This window comes from Oncorhynchus tshawytscha, linkage group LG13, assembly GCF_018296145.1.
Source record: "Oncorhynchus tshawytscha isolate Ot180627B linkage group LG13, Otsh_v2.0, whole genome shotgun sequence".
Classification (NCBI taxonomy): domain Eukaryota; kingdom Metazoa; phylum Chordata; class Actinopteri; order Salmoniformes; family Salmonidae; genus Oncorhynchus; species Oncorhynchus tshawytscha.
This window is the reverse complement of record NC_056441.1, coordinates 70,865,942-70,890,072: the sequence shown is the minus strand read 5'-3', so window position 1 is coordinate 70,890,072 and position 24,131 is coordinate 70,865,942. Positions and strand designations below refer to the sequence as shown.

At 43.0% G+C, this 24,131-nt stretch overlaps 1 protein-coding gene across 2 annotated transcripts in view; it reads left to right on the top strand.

Moving 5' to 3' along the window:
* The first annotated feature begins 10,533 nt into the window (after positions 1 to 10,533).
* Positions 10,534 to 24,131, top strand: part of LOC112265630 (serine/threonine-protein kinase ULK2) — a 46,329-nt gene continuing 32,731 nt past the window's right edge. The window contains exons 1-3 of one of the 2 annotated variants that reach the window (XM_024443146.2): positions 10,534 to 11,807; positions 20,629 to 20,721; positions 20,930 to 20,971. In XM_024443146.2, coding sequence (XP_024298914.1) covers positions 11,718 to 11,807; positions 20,629 to 20,721; positions 20,930 to 20,971 — 225 coding nt within the window. In that variant the 5' untranslated portion in view covers positions 10,534 to 11,717. The remainder of the gene's footprint in view (positions 11,808 to 20,628; positions 20,722 to 20,929; positions 20,972 to 24,131) is intronic. The other variant, XM_024443145.2, reaches the window with a different exon arrangement.

The following is a 24,131-nucleotide window of genomic DNA, read 5'->3' as shown; positions in this document are numbered from 1 at the left end:
AATTTAGGTAATATGTACATATAGGTAAAGGTAAAATGACTATGAATGGATAATAAACAGAGAGTAGCAGCAGAGTAAAAATGGAAGATGGGGTGGGGACAATGAAAATAGTCCAGGTAGCAATTTGATTAGATGTTCAGGAGTCTTATGACTTGGGGGTAGAAGCTGTTAAGAAGCCTTTTGGACCTAGACTTGGCACTCCGGTACCTAGACCACCTCCATGTAGTAAGTCTGGCTTTTCTAAAAAATCTGTGCACTAGTTCAGTGAAGGGTTCCATAGTTTTTGCTTTCTCTCTCTCTGTGTATTACTTTCTGAGATCTACTGTGTTTCATCTCTTGAATCTTCTGCAGTCGCTCCTGGATCAGATTCTGGATCAGATGCTGCTCTTCTGCCTATGTCTTCTCCAGCTGAGCCTTCTTCTCTTCCCATAGAGGAACAGTGTGGTGATCTTTGTGGTCTGTCTCAATGCAGAACTGGCACACACATATTTGGTCAGTCCTACAGAACAGCTCTATGAATTTGTTGTGTTTCTTACACATCTTGTCTTCTTCAGGGTTATCCACGGTCAATCAGCGTGTGTCTCTTTAGGGCTGGGGATATCTGATGAGGCTACAGGTGAGTCTCACAGTAAGAGGTCAGACACACCAGTCAGAACTTCCAGGATTGAGCTCCCAGGCCTTGAGCCAGTATCCACTGATGCAGGCCATGCAGAAGTGTCCACATGGAGTTGTGGCTGGCTTAGTAAACACATCCAGAGATAGAGAACAAGAACTGCACTTCAGACTGGGGACTGCTGGTGGTAGCTATATCTAGACAGACCAAAGGTAACAGGTAGCTAGCAAGACCGTAGGAATAAACAAACCCAGCTTTAGAAAAGTGTCAAGGATGGTTTTGTATGTCCTAATACCAACTAATCTGTGTCGTGTCTTTACTATCATTAACTGAAGACTGATCGTTTTTATCAAAGATTCTCTGAAATTAGTTACTATGCGATCAACTGACTAATCACTCACGTAACTAATTAACTATGAAATCGGGGCACCAAAGAAAAATATTCCGATTACAAAGTTATCATTTCCTAAAATAACTTTTCAGATATTTTATCTGATCAATTAGTCTTCAAATGAATTAATTATTTGTTTTACCTCACGTTAGTCTCATTCCAAGCGTTGTAAATTATTGGTCATCAGCACGAACCCAGTCTTCACTATGAGTCATCCATACATCAATTGTCTTAAATCATTTATTTATTACTAACTAAGTAATTCACAGAAATGCATAACCAAACAAACAAAGGTAAATGTAATGATAGGAGGATGTGCCCTAGTGGGCAGAACCGGACTGGCGGCTTGTTAGACAAAGGGGAAATGGGGGGGTCGACTAAGAAGTCACTACAGAGTTAATTATAACAATTAAAATGCTAATCCTTTACACATGAATGCTCACTGATTCGGGAAAAATTGCAATCAATATATATATTTACACTCAGTGTGTCGTCTTGATCGCTGGTGAAAAGTTTGTGTCTTTCGTAGAATTGTCCGTCTCTCTCCCTCTCTCTCTCTGTCTTGGTTAGAGGGGACAGTTCAAAGTGACATTTGTTATAGAATGGATGTTTCGGCGGTTCTCGTTCTTCACGTTCAATGATACCGAATTCCTAGCTGCAGACTAGTAATTAATATCAAAGACTTGTTCTCATTCTGTCGGTATCGATAGTCTAAGAGTTTAACCACGTGGTATGGTTAAAATATTCTACAACCTTTGTCCCCCTCCTAATGGAGAAAAACATGGTCTAGTGATAATTTCTCAAAGTTGGGTTTTATTCAGAATGGCAGAAGAGGGCTGTCCCAGGATGCCTGACCATAACTGGGCTCAGGGGCCGTCCACTGATTTAGTTCAAATCAAATTCCCTTTTTGAGTTTTCCTTCATTAAACAGTCCAAAATCACATTGTAAAATTGTGTAAACAGTATCAAACTCACTCATTCATCTTATACAACAATTAGATGTAAACCTTATATCTGAGGCTATTATATAAACAGCGTTATGGTAACGTCACCACAGCGTCTCCCATGAGCTTCCCAAGTTGTGACAAACAGACCAGTTCATAGCTGGATTCTTCACCGATCTTTTACACCTTCCCCGGAACATGAAATTTGTTCGTACCTCAAGTTCTGTGAGGTGGAAGGATTTCCTTTGTCTACATGAAAAACTACTCTCTATAACTGTGTGTCCATGAGATCTTCTCAGGAATTTACAACCTCTGACCACTGCAGCTTAGTTGAAGGAGGCAAGGGGGAGGCAGGGAGAGGGGGATGGGCTTGCTATACCCAAAAAGGCCAACATCATGACATCTGTATACATATGTGCATGCATTTCGTTTAAAGGGATATTTGACAAAAAACCTTTGAGTAAATATTTGTAATCAAGTGCATATAATTTGCCTTATCATCACAGTTTTTGCTCTGTACTTAAAGTGCTCTATCTTCAAAATGTGACTGCTGACATGGAAAACATGCTGGGATCATATTAAATGGACTAGTAAACAAAATACTAAAAGATAGTTTTTGAGTAAAATATAAATGTAAGTTATATTTTCATCTTGGCCTTTAAGAGATTACAGTAGGCTCACTATAGGCAAAGAAAGCAGGGAAAAAATCATCTCTCCATCATTTACTCACTTGTGTGGGTTGTTGTTGACACAACACCTGTCCTTTTTTTAAGTACACAAGGAGACTCGTGTAGTTGTGTCGAGAGATCCACTATTCCAAACATGCAGACTCTGGGACAGTTGTGGAATGATAGATCCCAAATTCATACAACCAGTACATCAACAAAAACTTTAATAAGCAATGAGGGTGATGCAACAGATCTGAACATCTAGCTTAAAATGTTGATAAGCTATTATTCTTCACATTTTAAGCGCAGAAATGCGCACATGTCAGTCTGCTACACAGGAATGTTCTTTCCTTAATGCAATTAGCGGGAAAACACCAATGTCAAAAGTGCACTGCACATGCCAGCAGTTTCATGTGAAAGAGATGAAAATATTCTTAGAAATTTAGAAAAATGGGAGATCTAAAGATGCAACAACTAGCATGGGTTGCAGATATGACTAGGATTGTGCATTGGACTACTGGACAATGAAAGAAAGTAGGTAAACTGGTGACGTCGAGCGCCGTAGAGGGGGAGCGGAAGTAGACGTGACAATACTAGAATGATAGGAGTATTTCAAAATGATTATTAAACAATAACTCAGAAAGTATTCAGAGCCCTTCACTTTTTCCACAGTTTGTTATGTTACAGCCTAATTTTAAAATGGAAAACATAAGACATTTACACAAGTATTCAGACCCTTTGCTATGAGACTCACAATTGAGCTCAGGTGCATCCTGTTTCCATTGATCATCCTTGAGATGTTTCTTATTTGGAGTCCACTAGTGGTAAATTCAATTGATTGGACAGGATTTTGAAAGGCACACAGCTGTCTGTTTAAGGTCCCGCAGTTGATAATGCATGTCAGAGCAAAAACCAAGCCACGAGTTCGAAGGAATTGTCTGTAGAACTCCAAGACAGGATTTTATCAAGGCACAGATCTGGGGAAGGGTACCAAAACATTTCTGCAGCATTGAAGGTCCCCAAGAACACAGTGGCCTCCATCATTCTAAAAGGGAAGATGTTTGGAACCATCATGACTCCTCCTAGAGCTGGCCGCCCGGCCAAACTAAGAAATCGGGGGAGAAGGGCCTTGGTCAGGGTGGTGACCAAGAACCCGATGGTCACTTCGACAGAGATCCAGAGTTCCTCTGTGGTGATGGGAGAACCTTCCAGGACAACCATCTCTGCAGCGCTCCTGAATGACAAATCAAATCGAATCAAATTTTATTTGTCACATACACATGGTTAGCAGATGTTAATGCGAGTGTAGCGAAATGCTTGTGCTTCTAGTTCCGACAATGCAGTAATAACGAGCAAGTAATCTAACTAACAATTCCAAAAAAAATACTGTCATACACAGTGTAAGGGGATAAAGAATATGTACATAAGGATATATGAATGAGTGATGGTACAGAGCAGCATAGGCAAGATACAGTAGATGATATCGAGTACAGTATATACATATGAGATAAGTATGTAAACCAAGTGGCATAGTTAAAGTGGCTAGTGATACATGTATTACATAAGGATGCAGTCGATGATATAGAGTACAGTATCAACGTATGCATATGAGATGAACAATGTAGGGTAAGTAACATTATATAAGGTAGCATTGTTTAAAGTGGCTAGTGATATATTTACATCATTTCCCATCAATTCCCATGATTAAAGTGGCTGGAGTAGAGTCAGTGTCATTGACAGTGTGTTGGCAGTAGCCACTCAATGTTAGTGTTAGTGGTGGCTGTTTAACAGTCTGATGGCCTTGAGATAGAAGCTGTTTTTCAGTCTCTCGGTCCCAGCTTTGATGCACCTGTACTGACCTCGCCTTCTGGATGGCAGCGGGGTGAACAGGCAGTGGCTCAGGTGGTTGATGTCCTTGATGATCTTTATGGCCTTCCTGTAGCATCGGGTGGTGTAGGTGTCCTGGAGGGCAGGTAGTTTGCCCCCGGTGATGCGTTGTGCAGACCTCACTACCCTCTGGAGAGCCTTACGGTTGAGGGCGGTGCAGTTGCCATACCAGGCGGTGATACAGCCCGCCAGGATGCTCTCGATTGTGCATCTGTAGAAGTTTGTGAGTGCTTTTGGTGACAAGCCAAATTTCTTCAGCCTCCTGAGGTTGAAGAGGCGCTGCTGCGCCTTCCTCACGATGCTGTCTGAGTGAGTGGACCAATTCAGTTTGTCTGTGATGTGTATGCCGAGGAACTTAAAACTTGCTACCCTCTCCACTACTGTTCCATCGATGTGGATGGGGGTGTTCCCTCTGCTGTTTCCTGAAGTCCACAATCATCTCCTTAGTTTTGTTGACGTTGAGTGTGAGGTTATTTTCCTGACACCACACTCCGAGGGCCCTCACCTCCTCCCTGTAGGCCGTCTCGTCGTTGTTGGTAATCAAGCCTACCATTGTTGTGTCGTCCGCAAACTTGATGATTGAGTTGGAGGCGTGCATGGCCACGCAGTCGTGGGTGAACAGGGAGTACAGGAAAGAGTCCCTTCTGGAGGAAACAGGGCACCATTCCTACAGTGAAGCATGGTGGTGGCAGCATCATGCTGCGGGATATTTTTCAGAGGCAGGTACTGGGAGAATAGTCAGGATCGAGGTAAAGATGAACGGAGCTAAGTAAAGAGAGATCAAATCAATCAATCAATCATATGTATTTATAAAGTCCTTTTTTTTTTTTACATCAGCAGATGTCACAAAGTGTTATACAGAAACACAGCAAACATTCATAGATGACCAGCAGGGTCAAATAATAATCAGTGGTTGTAGAGGGTACAACAGGTCAACAGCTCAAGAGTTTTTCATAGCATTCGGAGGTTGAGACAGCAGTATATACAGTATATATATATGAGAGAGAGAGAGAGAGAGAGAGAGAGAAAATGAACAGCATGTCCAAGACAAGGTAGCACGTCCGGTGAACAGGTCAGGGTTTCCTAGCCACAGGCTGAAAGGTTGAAACTGAACTGGAGCAGCAGCAAGACCAAGCGGACTGGGGACAGACAGGAGTCATCAGGCCAGGTAGTCCTGAGGCATAATCCTAGGGCTCAGGTCCTCTAGGAGGGGAGGGAGAGAGAGAATTAGAGTGAGCACACAGGACACCAGATAAGACAGGTGAATTACACCAGATTTAACAGACTGACCCTAGCCCCCCGGCACATTGACTATTGCAGCATAGATACTGGACTCTCACTGTTGCTTATACAACTATTTTTAGCTAGATGGCTAATACTCCAAAACTGGAGAACCCCCATCTTTTAAATATTGGTTGGAAGATGGGTTGTGCTCTCTGAAATTAGAACAAATTCAATACATGTGGAAACTACAAACTGTTGAATGATGTTTGTGCTCCATTCCGGTCTTCCTTTGAACAGTCCACCCTCTGATGGCATTCTTATAAAAAAAAAATGTAAAAGTCTGTATTTGACACCCATGTGACTTACTGGTTGGAGGATAATATCTTTGTGGGTCTTTGCGAGGACATTGGGGTTGGTGATGTGCCTATTGATTCTTTTTGAATGTGGCTTGTGGATGCCTTATTCCTCTTGCCCTGTCAGAGCCTAAAATGTGAGCTTGTTTTACCATGTTCTTATTTTGTTGACACAAAACGAACTACAAAAAACATTGTAAACTTACATTTTGGTCCAGCGGATTATCAGTCTATGACCATGACCGTCTGTGAGTAGTTGCATTTCTCCACCCCTATCCCACGTCCCTTAACTACAGATTGCCATTTAATTTCTGTACCCGTCTGCTCACTGTGTTTAACTTGTCTAAAGTACAGTGTGTTTTATTCGTATGTATTATTTTTATTCTTATTTTCTGGTTTTCTACTTGAGTATATTATTTATATTGTTTATTGTGTTGCCTTATTATGTGTGTAAAACTGAATAAACAGTTTTCAACAACAACAACAAAAAGATAGTGGAGACTGAGACAGGGGTGGGTCGGGGGACACTGTAGCCCCATCCGACGATACCCCCAAAACAGGGCCAACCAGGCAGGATATAACCCCACCCACTTTGCGAAAGCACAGTCCCAACACCACTAGAGGGATATCAACAGACCATCAACTTACTGCCCTGAGACAAGGCTGAGTATAGCCCACGAAGATCTCCTCCAATTCACGAGCCCACTCAAGTGACGCATCCCTCCTAGGGACTGCATGGAAGAGCAGTAGTAAGCCAGGTACTCAGTGCCCATAATAGGGTTTGAGGCAGAGAATCCCAGTGGAGAGAGGGGAGCCAGCCAGGCAGAGACAGCAAGGGCGGTTCGCCGCTCCAGTGCCTTGTCGTTCACCTTTGCCCCCCTGGGCCGAACAACACTCAATCATAGGACCTACTGAAGAGATGAGTCTTCAGTAATGACTTAAAGGTCGAGACCGAGTCTGCATTTCTCACATGGATAGGCAGACCATTCCATAAAAATGGAGCTCTATAGGGGAAAGCCCGGCCTCTAGATGTTTGCTTAGAAATTCTAGGGACAGTAAGGAGGCCTGCGTCTTGTGAACATAGCGTATGTGTAGGTATATACGGCAGGACCAAATAGGAAAGATAGGTAGGAGGAAGCCCATGTAATGCTTCGTAGGTTAGTAGTAAAATCTTGAAATCAGCCCTAGCCTTAACAGGAATTCAGTGTAGAGAGGCTAGCACTGGAGTAATATGTTACAAAAATGTGGTTCTAGTGAAGTTGTCATATTTAGCACTAACTGAAATGTATTTAGTGCTTTATCTGGGTAGCCGGAGAGTAGAGCATTGCAGTAGTCTAATCTAGAAGTGACAAAAACATGGATTAGTTTTTCAGCATAATTTTTTGACCAAAGGTTTTTGATTTTTAAATACAATTTACAGTGGCACACTGAGTCACCAAATGACGAAGTTGGAGCCATCACTACTGATGGTGAAGGCCAATGCGCTCCTCTTGGCAATAGCCTATCTCAAAATGAGCTACTTTGAAAAACAAAAAGATGGAGTAGGCAAACAGACAGCCACAACCAAACCATAGAAATATAGTCAATATAGTCATTGCTAGCGTACCCATGAGTTTAACACTGAATTTCAAGCAGAAGAGGTTTGCAAAAAAGTTCTATGGATTATATGTCTATTGCCACAACACAACAAGCTGTATATTTGGCGCGGTAGGAAACCGGTAACTGACACAATAAAGGAAACACTTGAGTAAATGAGGGATACAAAGTTAATGTTATGTTGGGTGGATGTTTTCTATGCTAATACTTATTTTCCACCATAATTTGCTAATAAATTCATTAAAAATCCTACAATGTGATTTTCTAGATTTTTTTTCTCATTTTGTCTGTCATAGTTGAAGTGTACCTATGATGAAAATTACAGGCCTCTCTCATCTTTTTAAGTGGGAGAACTTGCACAATTGGTGGCTGACTAAATACTTTTTTTGCCCCACTGTATATATCAGTGAAGGCTCCTCAGAGGAGAAAAGGGAGGACCTACCTCCTCAGTGAATTTCATAAAAATGATAAATAAAACTATACTAAATACAATCACAGGTCACCAAAAAATTTATTAAAACACGCTATTTTGCAATAAAGGTCGGCAGATCCCTCAACAGCACTCTGCAGGGTAGCACCATGGTGTAGCCGAAGAACAGATAGCTTCCGTCCTCGTCTGGGTACAAGGAATCCAATACAAAATCTAGGAGGCTCATGGTTGTCACCGCCTTCCATAGACTTACACAGTCATTTTGACAACATCTCCAATCCATAATCACATGTAGAATCGGCTTTCTATTTCGCAACAAAGCCTCCTTCACACACGCCGCCAAACTTACCCTAGTAAAACTGACTATCCTAGCGATCCTTGACTTCGGCGATGTCATCTACAAAATAGCTTCCAATACTCTACTCAGCAAACTGGAAGCAGTCTTTCACAGTGCCATCCGTTTTGTTACCAAGGCCCCTTATACCACCCACCACAGTGACCTGTATGCTCTCGTTGGCTGGCCCTCTCCTTCGGCCGCCTTTCCTTCCCGTTCTCTGCTGCCAATGACTGGAACGAACTGCAAAAATCGCTGAAGCTGGAGACTCATGTCTCCCTCACTAGCTATAAGCACCAGCTGTCAGAGCAGCTCACAGATCACTGCACCTGTACATAGCTCATCTGTGAATAAATAAAAACAATATATATTTTCCACCATCACCAAAGGGCTATCCAAGTAATTACAACGGTCCTCAAAGAGCAAGTAACCCAACTAATGTATTGGCTAATTGATTGAATATAATTGCATTGATGGCCTTACTGCCTTCGTTTTCCTGTTAAGTTGATGTCCGTTCCTGTGCAGAAATCAAATTAGCATAAACAAATGTAAAATGCTAATGAATCTCCGTGAAGAAACAGCTAGTCCCATGAATAAGAAGTGCAATATCTAGAGCAAGTCACACTAATAAACTATAGGTCTGTTTGGTTTATATATTAATTAAATAATAAAGGATCCAGGACACTCAGTGACAAGGGAGTCAGCTGTTTTTATTTTTCAAACGCTCTCAATGGATATATGTCATACCTGAATAAGTCCAGTAGGGGGAAACATATTCAAAGCAAAGGAATGACGGATCAGTCTTGAGCTACAAGTAGAGGCCTGACCATAATGGCAATCTCTGGTAGCCTATCACTGTCTCTACTACTCTAACGCTAGATGGGGCTGAACATGCAATGGGGTACCAATACATCATTGGGGTACGTGGGTTTCGGGCTCTGAAATATAATTTCAAAACATAGTGAGATTGGGCTATCATATTACTGTCCACTTTGGGATGACAATCGATAGGCTATATTTGTTAATGATACTGTAGGCCCATTAACTGAACACTGGACCTGTAAACCAGATCCACTGCTTTTGTGAACGGTTCCTCTCTAATCAGGATCTGATTTAGACCTGTGACACCAGGTGGGTGCAATTAATTTTCAGAAAACCAACAGGCTCCGGACCTAGGTAAGATTTGAATACCTCTGATGTAGGTTAATACTTGCATTCATATATCCCAGTAATTTGAAGTAGCTAATCACTTGGAAATTATTATGTTGTAGTTATACACGTGCCGCGTTCAACGAATCAGCAAGTCGGACATTTTCGAGTTTCCTAGTTCCAACTAGCACATGAACGCGGCATTTATTTTATGGGTGTCATAGTCACAACAATATTGCAAAGTTTCAGTTTTTTTTAATCAAACATACCTCGATACTGGTAGATACATAGCAGTTAAATGAACAACCAAAAATGTGTAGCCTAAATTATAATATTTCGTGGACAGACTACGTACATCGAGCATATGACCAATTACACGAGACTTTAGTAAAAAAAAAAAACATTAGTATTATTCAAATTACAGTAACAAATAAACAGGACATCACTACAATTATATTTTATTCTTCTGAAACAAAATAAAATAATAAAACAAAAAAGGCCAGGGGTTACATTTGTATAAACCTATGGTACCGTTGTAAGAATGAATTGTTTTGCTTTTTGTCATTGACTAAATCTAGAGATGTTTGGGAACAGATTTTAATTATTTTATTTTGTGTATGTAAAATTTACCAGAGAAAATAAAGACATTAACTATTAATTAAGTAGGAGTAGGGGAATCTTTTATACACATTGTTTATGAGTGTGACTCTGAAGTTATTTTTGAGCGAGCTAAGTAATTGCATGTTTTACTTAATTAATAACAACGAAATATGTCATATGTTTTTATTCAAATCAAATCAAAGCTACAACACGAGGTTTTAGTTCTGGGTTATCCCAGATTACCTATATTACGACATCGTGGAACTATCCTTCGTCGCGGAGGGCATATTGCGCATTGATGTAGTCCGCGGAAGGATATGGAATAAAAGATTTGTCACAGTACTCACTTCGTCATTTGTTATGTATTGACATAGGTTAAGTTTGTCAGTAGACAAGGCTGTACCTGGCCAATGTGATTGGAAGGGGAAAGACGAAGCCAAAATAATTTAGCAGATTAACTGTATTAAGGGACATACATTCAATGGTTTTACTTGTCGTACGGTAAATGTGAATTTGAATCGGTTGCCATGTCCTTGCTGACCCAAGTATTTTCGCCCTGTGACTGAGATTTGATGACCAATGATGAAAATCAAGGAATTTGAATAGATGCGATTTGGATAACATTGAAGAGAATCGCACGAACGTCAATGTTTTCCAAGCAGAGAGAAGTCTTCTGGATAGAACATCTCACCAGAGGACTAGTATGACAGTAAACTGACTGACACGAATTCTATTGAAACTCAGTAGTGTTGCATTTCATAGCTTTTCAGGAAAATATATGGGCCTGTATTTGAGATGTTCTTGCAATAACCTGCGATAATCGGATCATTGCTAGTTGTGATCCGTCAATTCAATTGACATTCTGTTTAGGTAGCATGAAGCTAACGTTAAAGCTAACTAGCTACTGTATATAAGATGCTGTTAGCATGGTTGTTTGCCAGCAACAATGGGCAACATGACGTATGTCACAACATGTCACTCTCTGGTTATATAGTAGAAGTGTATGTGAGTGTTTGAAGCTTGCAATCTATTTATCCAGAATACTTGACATCATGTAGAATGTCAAGCAAAGCAGTTTTGAGCTAACTAAATGCACATATTTCTAGGTAGCTAGCCAGTGTATAACGTTAGCAATTGGGGTCAGAAAATGACAGCTGGCAGTAGGGACTGACATTGTGTACCTTGGGATTGTGTCCAGCCATGCATAAAGCTGACTGCATTGTCTGAGTGTGGAAATAGTTCAACGTCAAATATTACAGAATCTGTTGTAGTTGGCTTCTGACAGGAAATATTTTGACACTAGCTCCAGTTTTGCAGTCTCAGGCAATATCAAAGGTGGACTGGAATGCACGCTTGTATTGTATTGTGTAAACGCCACAATCACTAGTTTGCTTGACAGCTAAAGCAACGTTTAGGTGGATACATTGTTGCACCAGGGTTCTGATATCAAAAGAGAGCATCCTTCAACGTGCCTCACTGAAGAAAGAACCTTAAGACACCTGACCTAAATTGGACAGTTACTTTGACAATGGAGACGGTTGGAGACTTTGAATACAGCAGAAAGGACTTGGTGGGACATGGGGCTTTTGCTGTGGTGTTCAAAGGAAGGCACAGAAAGGTAACTATCTGGAACATAGAAGGTCTGCATCTCCATCTTTCCCATTGCTTTGCTTGCACCCTCTCTCTCCTCTTTTTTTTCTCTATGATGTTATGTGAGAGTAGTGACGTTTATATAAATCTAGGTCAGTGGCATTGCACTGCAGTAAATAAAATGGCATAATGGCATCATTTTGTTTAGTTTTCCTTCAACTAACTAGATATAAATATTAGTTACGATAGTGATGCAAAAAATTGCAGTTAAATCCATTCTATCCATTCATAGTCTTCACTGTATTTAAATATAACAATGTTATATACATGTTTGATCATGCATGTTATTGTGTTTCATAAGCCTCGATCATGTGATGATGATGTGCAATCTTGCGTTATGGTCTGGCACTGGGTGCAGAGAGATGCGAGCCGTTCATTCATGAAACGGATGACTCAAACAGCAGTGAATAGCTCGCTGACGTAGCCATCCAGCCTAGATAAGGTGGAAAAGGAGCATGTCTGCTTGTTTTTCCTCCTTAAGGTCTTTCTCCATCTTCAGTCATGATATGAGCAATAGTCTACATCTCAATGTAATCCTTTTTTTTTACATCAACAATGGAATGCGATGATAGTCATCCTATTAGCTTGATTGTCCACGCACTCACAGTGATGATAAAGCATCTTGACTGACTGACAGGTCTGTGGTGACTGTCCATGATGGGGATGTGGACCAAACAGTGTTCTGTTGATCCAGGTGCAGCTGAAGGACGGTCAGAGAGTAGAGACTGTTACATATTTCTGAGCCTGCTCCACATCTATCTCACTGTGTGATGCATCCAGGGATTATGTTACCATGCTACCCTATTGCCACTGTGTAGTGTACAGTATTGTATTCATTTATTCTGAGAGCAGAACATCAGTATGCAAAGATGCATAATACAGTAGGTAGCTACTCCAATGGTGAAGGTTTGTCAACATTAAGACAATATGGATACAATAACAGGGGTGTCAAACTCAAATTCACACACAAACCATAATGATAAAACACAAGGAATTTGCGGGCCAGACATTTTACATAAAAGGGATGATATCATCATGGTACCCTATTGCCACTGTGCAGTATCAAACTTTGTCACATGCGCCAAATACAAGTGTAGATTTTACCGTGAAATGCTTACTTACAAGCCCTTAACCAACAGTGCAGTTCAAGAAGAAGAAAATATTTACCACGTAGACTATAATAAAAAGTAACACAATAAGAATAACAATAACGAGGCTAAATACAGGGGGCACCGGTACCGAGTCAGAGCGCGGGGGTACAGGCTAGTTGAGGTAATCTGTACATGTAGGTGGGGGGGAAGTGACTATGCATAGGTAACAAACAAACAGCGAGTAGCAGCAGTGTACAAAAGGGAGGGGGTTCAATGTAAATTGTCCGGCTATTTTATGAATTGTTCAGCAGTCATAGCTTGGGGGTAGAAGCTGCTGAGGAGCCTTTTCGTCCTAGACTTGGCGCTCTGGTACCGCTTGCCGTGCGGTAGCAGACAAAACAGTATAACTTGGGTGGCTGGAGTCTCTGACAATTTTATGGGCTTTCCTCTGACACCACCTATTATATAGGTCCTGGATGGCAGGGAGCTTGGCCCCAGTGATGCACTGGGCCGTTCGCACTGCCGTCTGTCGCTCCATACGGTCAGATGCCGAGCAGTTGCCATACCAGGCGGTGAGGCAACTGGTCAGGATGCTCTCGATGGTGCAGCTGTAGAACCTTTTGAGGATCTGGGGACCCATGCCAAATCCTTTCAGTCTCCTGAGGGGGAAAAGGTTTTGTCGTGCCCTCTTCACGACTGTCTTGGTATGTTTGGACCATGATAGTTCGTTGGTGATGTGGACGCCCAGGAACTTGAAACTCTCAACCCGCTCCACTTACAGCCCCGTCGATGTTAATGGTGGCCTGTTCGGCCTGCCTTTTCCTGTAGTCCACGATCAGCTCCTTTGTCTTGCTCACATTGAGGGAGAGGGTTTGCCCTGGCACCACAATACCAGTTCTCTGACCTCCCTATAGGCCGTCTCGTTGTCGGTGATCAGGCCTACCTACCACTGTTGTGTCGTCAGCAAACGTAATGATGGTGTTGGAGTCGTGTTTGGCCACGCAGTCGTGGGTGACCAGGGAGTACAGGAGGGGACGAAGTACACACCCCAGAGGGGCCCCAGTGTTAAGGATCAGCGTGGCAGACTTGTTGTTGCCTACTCTTACCACCTGGGGGCAGCCCATCAGGAAGTCCAGGATCCATTTGCAGAGGGAGGTGTTTAGTCCCAGAGTCGTTAGTTTAGTGATGAGCTTCGTGGGCACTATGGTGTTGAATGCTGAGCTGTAGTCAGTGAACATTCTCACATAGGGGTTCCTTTTGTCCAGGTGAGAAAGGGCAGTGTGCAGTGCAATTGAGATTGCGTCATCTGTGGATCTGTTGGGGCGGTATGTGAATTGGAGTGGGTCTAAGGTGTCCGGGAGGATGCTGTTGATGTGAGCCATGACCAGCCATTGTTTTGGCAGGTTACCTTTGCTTCCTTGGGCACAGGGACTATGGTGGTCTGCTTGAAACACGTAGGTATTATAGACTCGGTCAGGTAGAGGTTGAAAATGTCAGTCAAGACACCTGATATTTGGTCCGCACATGCTTTGAGTACACGTCCTGGTAATCCGTCTGGCCCAGCGGCTTTGTGAATGTTGACCTGTTTTAAAGGTTTTATTCACATTGACTACCGAGAGCGTTATCGCACAGTCACTTAGAACAGCTGGTGCTCTCGTGCATGCTTCAGTGTTGCTTGCCTCGAAGTGAACATAAAAGGCTTTTAGTTCATCTGGTAGGCTCGCGTCACTGGGCAGCTCGCGTGTGAGTTTGCTTTTGTAGTCTGTTTATAGTTTTCAAGCCCTGCAACATCCGAACATCAGAGACGGTGTAGTAGGATTTAATCTTAGTCCTGTATTGATGCTTTGCTTGTTTGATGGTTCATCTGAGGGCATAGCAGCATCCGGATTAGTCTCCCGCTCCTTGAAAGAGGCAGCTCTAGCTTTTAGCTCGATGCAGATGTTGCCTGTAATCCATGGCTTCTGGTTGGGATATGTATGTACAGCCACTGTGGGACGACGTCATCGATGCACTTATTGATGAAGCCGATAACTGAGGTGGTGTATTCCTCAATGCCATTGGATGAATCTCGGAACATATTCCAGTCTGTGCTTGCAAAACAGTCCTGTAGCATCTGCGTCATCTGACCACTTCCATATTGAGCAAGTCACTGCTACTTCCTGCTAGAGTTTTTGCTTGTTAATCAGGAATCAGGAGGATAGAATTATGGTCAGATTTGCCAAATGGAGGGCGTGGGGGAGCTATGTATGTATCTCTGTGAATGGAGTAAAGGTGATCTAGGATTTTAAAAATTCCCTGGTTGCACATGTGACATGCTGTAAAAAATTTGGTTAAACTGATTTAAGTTTGCCTGCATTAAAGTCCCCAGCTACTAGGAGCGCCGCTTCTGGGTGAGCATTTTCTTCTTTGCTTATGGCCTTATAGAGTTGGTAGAGTGAGCTTTGTGGTGGTAAATAACATTTGTCCAGCCTTTGCTGCTATGCTTACAGATGTGCATAATATGCTGTGACCCTAATCAAAAAGTTTTGAATAACTCTAAATAACAAAAACGTTGCTAGGTTGTTGTAACATTTGAAATTGAAAGATGTTTTTTATTTTTTTTTGCACTGCATGGATCACCAGTGCTGTTGAATGCAGCATTCATGTATGGTGCACTCAAAATGTATTACTTTGAGTATCCAGCCTAGGCTACTGCTCAAATGTTTTTGTAATAGGCCTTCATGTTTTGCATCTGCATGGCGTTTTGTTGCAGGTTTTGTTTTTTGTTATTAGTTGTCAAACGTTTAATAACCAAAGCCAGAATGCAACATTTAACTAAAATATTAACGCAACATGTAAAGTGTTGGTACCATGTTTCATGAGCTGAAATAAGACCCCAGAAATGTTCCAATAGGCGCAAAAATAGTATTTCTCTCATTCTGTGTACACATTTTTTTACATCCTTGTTAGTGACCACCTGACAGGTGTGGCATATCAAGAAGCTAATTAAACAGCGTGATCATTACAAAGGTCCACCTTGTGCTGGGGACAATAAAAGGCCGCTCAAAAATGTGCAGTTGTCACACAACACTACCACAGATGTCTCAAGTTGAGGGAGCGTGCAATTGGCATGTTGACTGCAGGAATGCCCACCAGAGCTGTTGCCAGAGAATTGAATGTTAATTTCACAACTAAACCGCCTCCAACGTCGTTTTTTGAGAATTTAGCAGTACCTACAACCGGCCTCACAACTGCAGACCACGTGTAACCACGCCAGCCCAGGACCTCCATCATTTTCACCTGCGGAAGTGTCTGAGACCAGCGTGTATGGCATTGTGTGGGCGAGCGGTTTGCTGATGTCATCCTTGTGAACAGAGTGCCCCATGGTGGAGTTATGGTATGGGCAGGCATAAGCTACGGACAATGAACAAGGCCCATTTTCTGATCCCACGCCCCAAACTTTTTTAAAGGTATCTGTGACCAACAAATGCACATCTGTATTTCCAGTTATGTGAAATCCATAGATTAGGGCCTAATGAATTTATTTAAATTGACTGATTTACTTAGTTCATATAACTCAGTAAAATCTTTGACATTGTTGCATGTTTCGTTGATATTTTTGTTCAGTGTAGTAGCCTAGCTAGGACTGTGGCATGTGTCTGTACACTTTCCCTCCACTGTGGACACACGAACACAGCACGATTGACTTTCAATTCATTGACGCAAGCGCATCAGGCTGTAATTTCATAAAGTAGATGACTCAACTGTTGACTCATTTATACTCATTGTGTGTCCTATTGTCCTTTAGTAGTAACTTATACCCGTGTGTGAATCCTTTATCTTGTAACTTTTTGACAACCAAGTTAAAATTCTGTGTGCTACAGCAATGAACTGTTAGAACCAACACTTGGCATGGACATTTAGCCTACAACAGTTTAAACTTTCGGTCTGGTAGAAGATTAGGTCAGTGGCATTCATGATGATACAGCGCACTGGTTTGTGTGTGTGGGTCTGGGAGAAGGGGTGTGTATTAAGGGGTGTGTGTGTGTGACAATGCACTACCGGTTGGCAGCATACCCCATAATGACAAAGCAAAAGTAGGTTTTTAGACATTTTTGCACATTTATGACAAATTAAAAAACTGAAATCACATTTATACAAGTATTCAGACCCTTTACTCAGTACTTTGTTGAAGCACCTTTGTCAGCGATTACAGCATTGAGTCTTCTTGGGGGGTAGATCAGCTTTAATATTGTAGCTTCCATCAATGTAATTGTCTGCATCACTTTCAATCCCCCATTGTTGTCCTGTTGGAAGGTGAACCTTCACCCCAGTCTGAGGCCCTGAGCGTTCTGGAGCAGGTTTTTATCAAGGATCTCTCTTTACTTTGCTCCGCTCATCTTTGCCTCGATCCTGACTAGATTCAAAGTCCCTGCCGCTGAAAAACGTCCCCACACCATGATGCTGCCACCACCATGCTTCACCGTCAGGATGGTGCCAGGTTTCCTCCAGACGTGACACTTGGCATTATTGGTTTCATCAGACCAGAGAGTCTTGTTTCTCATCGTCTGAGAGTCTTTAGGTGCCTTTTGGCAAACTCCAAGGGGGATGTCATGTGCCTTTTACAGAGGAGTGGCTTCCATCTGGCCACTCTACCATAAAGGCCTGATTGGTGGAGTGCTTCAGAGATGGGAGAACCTTCCAGAAGGACAACCATCTCCACAGAGGAACTCTAGAGCTCTGTCAGAGTGGCCATCAGGTTCTTGGTAACCTCCCTCACCAAGGCCCTTCTCCAACGATTGCTCAGTTTGGCCAGGTGCCAGCTCTAGGAAGAGTCTTGGTGGTTCCAAACTTCTTCCATTTAAGAATAATGGCCACTGTGTTCTTGGGGACCTTTAAATGCTGTAGAACATTTTTGGTACCCTTCCCCAGATCAGTGCATCGACACAATCCTGCGGACAATTCCTTTGACCTCATGGCTTGGTTTTTGCTCTGACATGCACTGTCAGCTGTGGGCTCGTATACAGACATTTGTGCCTTTCCAAATCACGTCCAATCAATTGAATTTACCACAGGTGGACTCCAATCAAGTTATATAAACATCTCAAGGATGTTCATTGGAAACAGGATGGACCTGAGCTCAATTTCGAGTGGCAAATGTCAAGGGGTGTGAATACTTTCCGAAGACACTGTACATAACAAGAGAAAATGCTAATGCACATCCAAATTTAGAAATTGCACCTGATGTATTGTAACTTGCAACAGTATAGTTGAGACCCCAAATGAGTTCCTAAATTGAAATTGGAAATTGATCCGAGGGCCTTCATGTGGCCCACTGGCTGCCATTTGCAAATCCCAGATTTTGACATAGGCAAACGCATACGATGTCCCAATTGTCTTTTCTATTCTGGATTTTGTCTTACAGGGTCTAGTGCATTTTAGAATGTAGAATCTGTGGTGAGATCACTCACGTCTGTTAGATCACTCACTACAGGTGCATGTATGAACATCTTTATTCATTATTGTCTGTCACTTTGTCTCCTGTGATCTATTCACTAAGTCCTGCAGCCATGCCGTCACTATTGAGATCGCATATGCATTTGCCTGTTGTCTTTTCTTTGTGGGTTTTGTCTTACACAGTGTAGTCATGGCGGCAGAGCCTAGTGGTTAAGAGCGTTGGGACAGTAGCTGAAAAGTTGCGGGTTCAAATCCTGAGCACAAATTATTATCTATAATGACGGCCTACCCCGGGCCAAACTCGGACGATGCTGGGCCAATTGTGCGCCGCCCTATGGGACTCCCAATCACGACCGGTTGTGATACAGCCTGGAATCAGGGTCTGTAGTGACGCCTCTAGCACTGAGATGCAGTGCCTTAGACCGTTGCGCCACTCGGGAGCCTCATCGGGCTATACCTGCTGAAAGGGGCTAACAATAGATTTATTTGGATTGTTCTGGTTCAACGTCAGCAATAGTTTTGGCAGTTTTGCTTTAAACAATCAGTGTATATGGTAATTTTAAGATAAAGGGTAAAGTTGATAATGCCATAGCTAATTTGTGTAAACGATAAATATTGATGTATTACTAGCTCAAACTTTGAATCTGCAAAAACAACAAGTTAATTAGTAGGTGATGGTGATTTAGTCAGCTCAGACAGATCCAGCTAAGAGAGGCCCAGCTCAGACAGATCCAGCTAAGAGAGGCCCAGCTCAGACAGATCCAGCTAAGAGAGGCCCAGCTCAGACAGATCCAGCTAAGAGAGGCCCAGCTCAGACAGATCCAGCTAAGAGAGGCCCAGCTCAGACAGATCCAGCTAAGAGAGGCCCAGCTCAGACAGATCCAGCTAAGAGAGGCCCAGCTCAGACAGATCCAGCTAAGAGAGGCCCAGCTCATGAGCTCCATCAGCAGAAGATTTTAATTTAGAATGTAAAATGTATGTTTGTGCATCGTATCGCATCAAACTGAATGACATCAATTAATTCTCTAGTCAAACCGAATCGCACCAAATCATTTCAAACTAAAACATATTGTTCCCGTATCGGAGCCCATGTGTCTAGATGTGTATCGAATCGCCTTGAAAGGGAGAGATGCCCATCCCTATGTTGCTGACATTAAAGGCTTCCACATGTTTTTGTTCGGCTAGCACCTAATAGTTGCTCACATACTCCCTTAAAAGACCTTCACTTGAAAAACAAGAAAAAAAACAGCAATAGTCCATCTTGAGGCACCGTAGCCATTATGCACTTCCTCAAAATAATTTAAGATAACTGAAGAAATTGGCAGAGGAGATCTTAGTTGTGCAATTTTACATCTAACTAATAAAAAAATGTCCAATGGAAAGTGCTTACTTTTCCCTTCAGTCTCTCTGACTGTCTCTGTGTCATCATAGCAGGAGCCTGGTCATTAACTTGATTTGGTGCAAACAATACCCACTACCCTCTGCTCAGCATTACACCATAGGCTGATGGGGTGATTCTATTGTACGGGGTTTCTGTTTGCTGCACTGCCTCGGTATATGTCACGGTTGGCTGGGGCATGCTGTCACGTGCTGCCTCCCTGTGCTACTACCAGCAGAACCCTGTCTAGTGGCAGATCCAATTGCAACACAGAATTAAAACCTCTCCTATTAACCTAGATTCGTTTGGAAAGCAGCAGCCCTTTTTATTCATAGAATTCCTCTCGGAAAGTCTTACAATGCACCATCCATTCCACCTAGCCTAATAATGTAGGCTAGTTGTGGTCATTGTCCAAGCTCAGTGTCTCTGTAGTTCAAGGGCAAATAAATCAAGCATTTTTGTGTCATGTGAGCTTGAATAGTGATTTTTTTAATAAGCTACTCCGTCACACTAAGGGTTCATGTGAATGAAGAAAGCATGGAAACGGTCTCTAAACTTGAGTAGAAAAAAGGTCTCTCGCTCAGGTTTTAGTGGAAGTGGGCTACCTCGCATGATAACTCAGTGTTCTATTATTCTTTTGACTGTTTTGTCATTCAGTGTCTCAGAGGCCTATCTGATTGAAACCCGAGAAACCTGTTGATTTAATGTCTAAGTTGTTCTCTTCCCCCGCATCTCTCTCACAAACAATGATGCACAGTGCACACAAAGCAATTAAAGGCCAGCTGGCCTAGGCTTTACACACACGTGTGAGTGATGGGGAACTGAACACATCTAAAGGGATTTTAACTAATTGTTCTTTATTTCTCTCCTTGCTCCATCTGCAGAAGACGGATTGGGAGGTGGCCATCAAGAGCATTACCAAGAAGAACCTCTCCAAGTCCCAGATCCTGCTTGGCAAGGAAATCAAAATCCTCAAGGTGAGAAGTATGATTAACCTAATTGCTTGTCATTTATCTTGGAAACGTATTTAAAGAATTAGTTGACATCGATCCTCCATCAGTCAGTAGGTTTCATTGAAAGGCCTTGACTTCCTTGTTATAAATGTAAATAGAAGCCAGTCGTCACGTCAACAGTACAGTAGCTAATGCATCACTAATGTGCTTCTTTCTTCATTACTTTTCCCAGGAACTTCAACATGAGAACATTGTGGCACTTTACGATGTCCAGGTAAGTCCTTATCTGGTTTTCCATTGAAGTAAGGTCGAGCTCAGCTGATTGCAGGCAGACTGGGTGTGTCTACTGCATTTGAGTTAGCCTAACTTCACTAAAGCTGTGTGCTGACAGCCTCCAGTTCACTCTGGTGCTTGTTACGATGACCGCTCTTCGATTCAACTAGCCATTCTCTTCAACAGTGCTCAATTAGACCTACATGGCTAGAATCCAATGTATTTTATTCATTATAACCAGCCAAATGGGACAGTGCATGGGCAGTGCAGTGCAACTGTACACAAGCAGAACACTCACAATCACTAGATCACCAGTGAGACAGACAGACAGACACATAATGAGTTGCCAAGCTCCTGAGTAGACCTTTTCTCTGTTTGACCAGTCCATGCGGAGCTGGCTGCAGATTACCAGAGCGGAAGTATGTGTGTAATGTTAGTGGACATTCATGTGTAAACCGTTAACTCCGATAAGACTTCTGACTGGTGGTCCAAGGCTGTGACCACTGATTGACTGGTGGAGCTTCTCAGTCACATGACTGGCCATGGTTACTCCAGCATCACGCCCATCACCTCCGCTGGTGGTCAATCAGCACACACCGCTGACAGTCCTCAGTGATGTAACGGGGCCAGGGGGGTCGTCCACTTCAAGGTGGGTGACAAAATGGCTGCCACCAAAGGTCAGGTTTTAGTCTAACTCACCATGACCTTACTTCATGGTGACTACTGGATCTGTAGCTTTGGTTCACCATGGAAATCACTGAGAGCTGTCTGTAAAAGAGCAGGAAAGCCTTTGAAAATCAGCTTAGCTCAGCCCTCAGTCCGAGAGCTCTCTGTGTGCGTGGGTTTTATTGTTCACTCCAAGGTTAGCAGGTAGTCCTATGAGTCGCTCTGCGTTCTCTATTTATAAAAAGCCTTTCCAGTAGGGTTCCAGCCATTAGGGAGAGATGGAAAGAGCTGTAAAGAGAGAGAGAGTTGTTGAAGTCATGATCAAGCAGCGCTGCCCACATGGTGAGGCACTTTCTTTGTTTACGTAAGCCTCCCACTGGGACCCTGCTGCTCTACCCATCCGGCCCTCCTCCCTTCATCCCTCTATCCGCACCCCTGATGTGATCACCACTTATAGTCAGACCTTTCATTATACTAATGTAGCGTGTGATGTATAATGTGTTTGAAAAGTCCCTTATCAATACTGAATGGACTGAATGGATGGAAGTAGGTTAAACCCACTAATACAGGCACTAGGTGCCAATATCTTTTCATACCTCTTATGATTAAGGTTATGATTGGGGGTCAGGGAGTCTGTTCGTAGATAACTACTTGACCAAGAGTATGTGGACACGTTCTCGTCGAACATCTCATTCAAAAGTCATGGGCATTAAAATGGAGTTGGTCCCCTCCTTTGCTGCATAACAGCCTCTACTCTTCTGGGAATGCATTCCACTAGATGTTAGAATATTGCTGCGGGGACTTGCTTCCATTCAGCCACAACAGCATTAGTGAGGTTGGGCACTAATGTTGGGCTATTAGGGCTGGCTCGCAGACCAGGTTTCCAATTCATCTCAAAGGTATTTGATGGGGTTGAGGTCAGGGCTCTGTGCAGGCCAGTCAAGTTCTTCCACACTGATCTCGACAAATCATTTCTATATTGTCATGCTGAAACAGGAAAGGCCCTTCCCCAAACTGTTGCCACAAAGTTTGAAGCACATAATCGTCTAGAATGTCATTGTATACTGTTATGTTAAGATTTCCCTTTTTACTGGAAATAAGGGGCCTAGCCCGACCCATGGAAAAACAATCCCAGACCATTATTCCTCCTCCACCAAACTTTACAGTTGGCACTATGCATTCGAACAGGTAGAGTTCTCCAAACCCAAGCATTCTCCAAACCCAGATTCCTTTGTCGGACTGCCAGATGGTGAAGCGTGATTCATCACTCCAGAGAATGTGTTTCCACTGCTCCAGAGTCAAATGGTGGTGAGTTTTTCACCACTCCAGCCACGTTTGGCATTGCGCATGGTAATGTTAGGCTTGTGTGTGGCTGCTCGGCCATGGAAACCCATTTTGTTAAGCTCCCGGTGAACAGTTCTTGTGCGGACGTTGTTTCCAGAGGCAGTTTGAAACTCTGTAGTGAGTGTTGCAACCGAGGACAGATGATTTTTACGCGCTACTTGCTTCAGCACCCGGCAGTCCCGTTCTGTGAGCTTGTGTGGCCTACCACTTATCGGCTGAGTCGTTGTTGCGCCTAGAGGTTTCCACTTAAAAAAATACAGCACTTACAGTTGACTGTGGCAGCTCTAGCAGGGCAGAAATTTAACAGACTTGTTGGGAAGGTGGCATCCTATGACAGTGCCATGTTGAGTCGCTGAGCTCTTCAGTAAGGCCATTCTACTGCAAATGTTTGGCTATGGAGATTGCATTTGTTGTATGCTCGTTTGTATACACCTGTCAGCATCGGGTGTAGCTGAAATAACCGAATCCACTAATTTGAAGGGATGTCCACATAATTTTTTGTATATATACTGGATGTGGTTAGGGGAGCGGGCAAGTTCTACCTGGAAGTGAGTAGGAATGCCATAGAGCACTAACCATAATTGAAGACACTGGTTTGGGCTTTGTGTGTAGTGTCTTAGTCAGTCTCTCTCTTTCTCTCCCCTCTCTTTTCCTCTCCCCCCATTGGCAGTACCCTCCCTGGGCCATCTCTCCCCTCTGCAGCTGTCACTTTTGGCACACAGGCAGTGGGGCTTAGAGATGCCGTCTGAAAGGGAAGAGAGGAGAGACTGCAACTTTGGTGTTTTAGAGGGAGACAAAGATAGTTTTGCAGTGTTATTGATGGGTGATAGGCCTCCAAGCACCCTCTCTCTTTCTAGGGTTTCTTTTCACTCTGTCTCTCTTTCTATTGCACTCTCTCATTTCTCTCCTTTGTTTTGTTCCCCTAGTCATGGTTCCCCCTCTCCAGTCACCAGTTACAATCTTGGCCTTTCTGTATGTCTGTCTGGTGTTATGATGTTTATTCCACTCTCTGACCATCTGAATGTGCAGCCTGACTGTAATGGAGAAGTGTGGGAGAACACTGGCTCCTGGCTTTGTGACTGCTGGGTTTCTCTCTCCCTGTCATTCTTCCCTCTTTCCCTTCTTCCCTTTTTTTTCTCCCTCTCCTAATT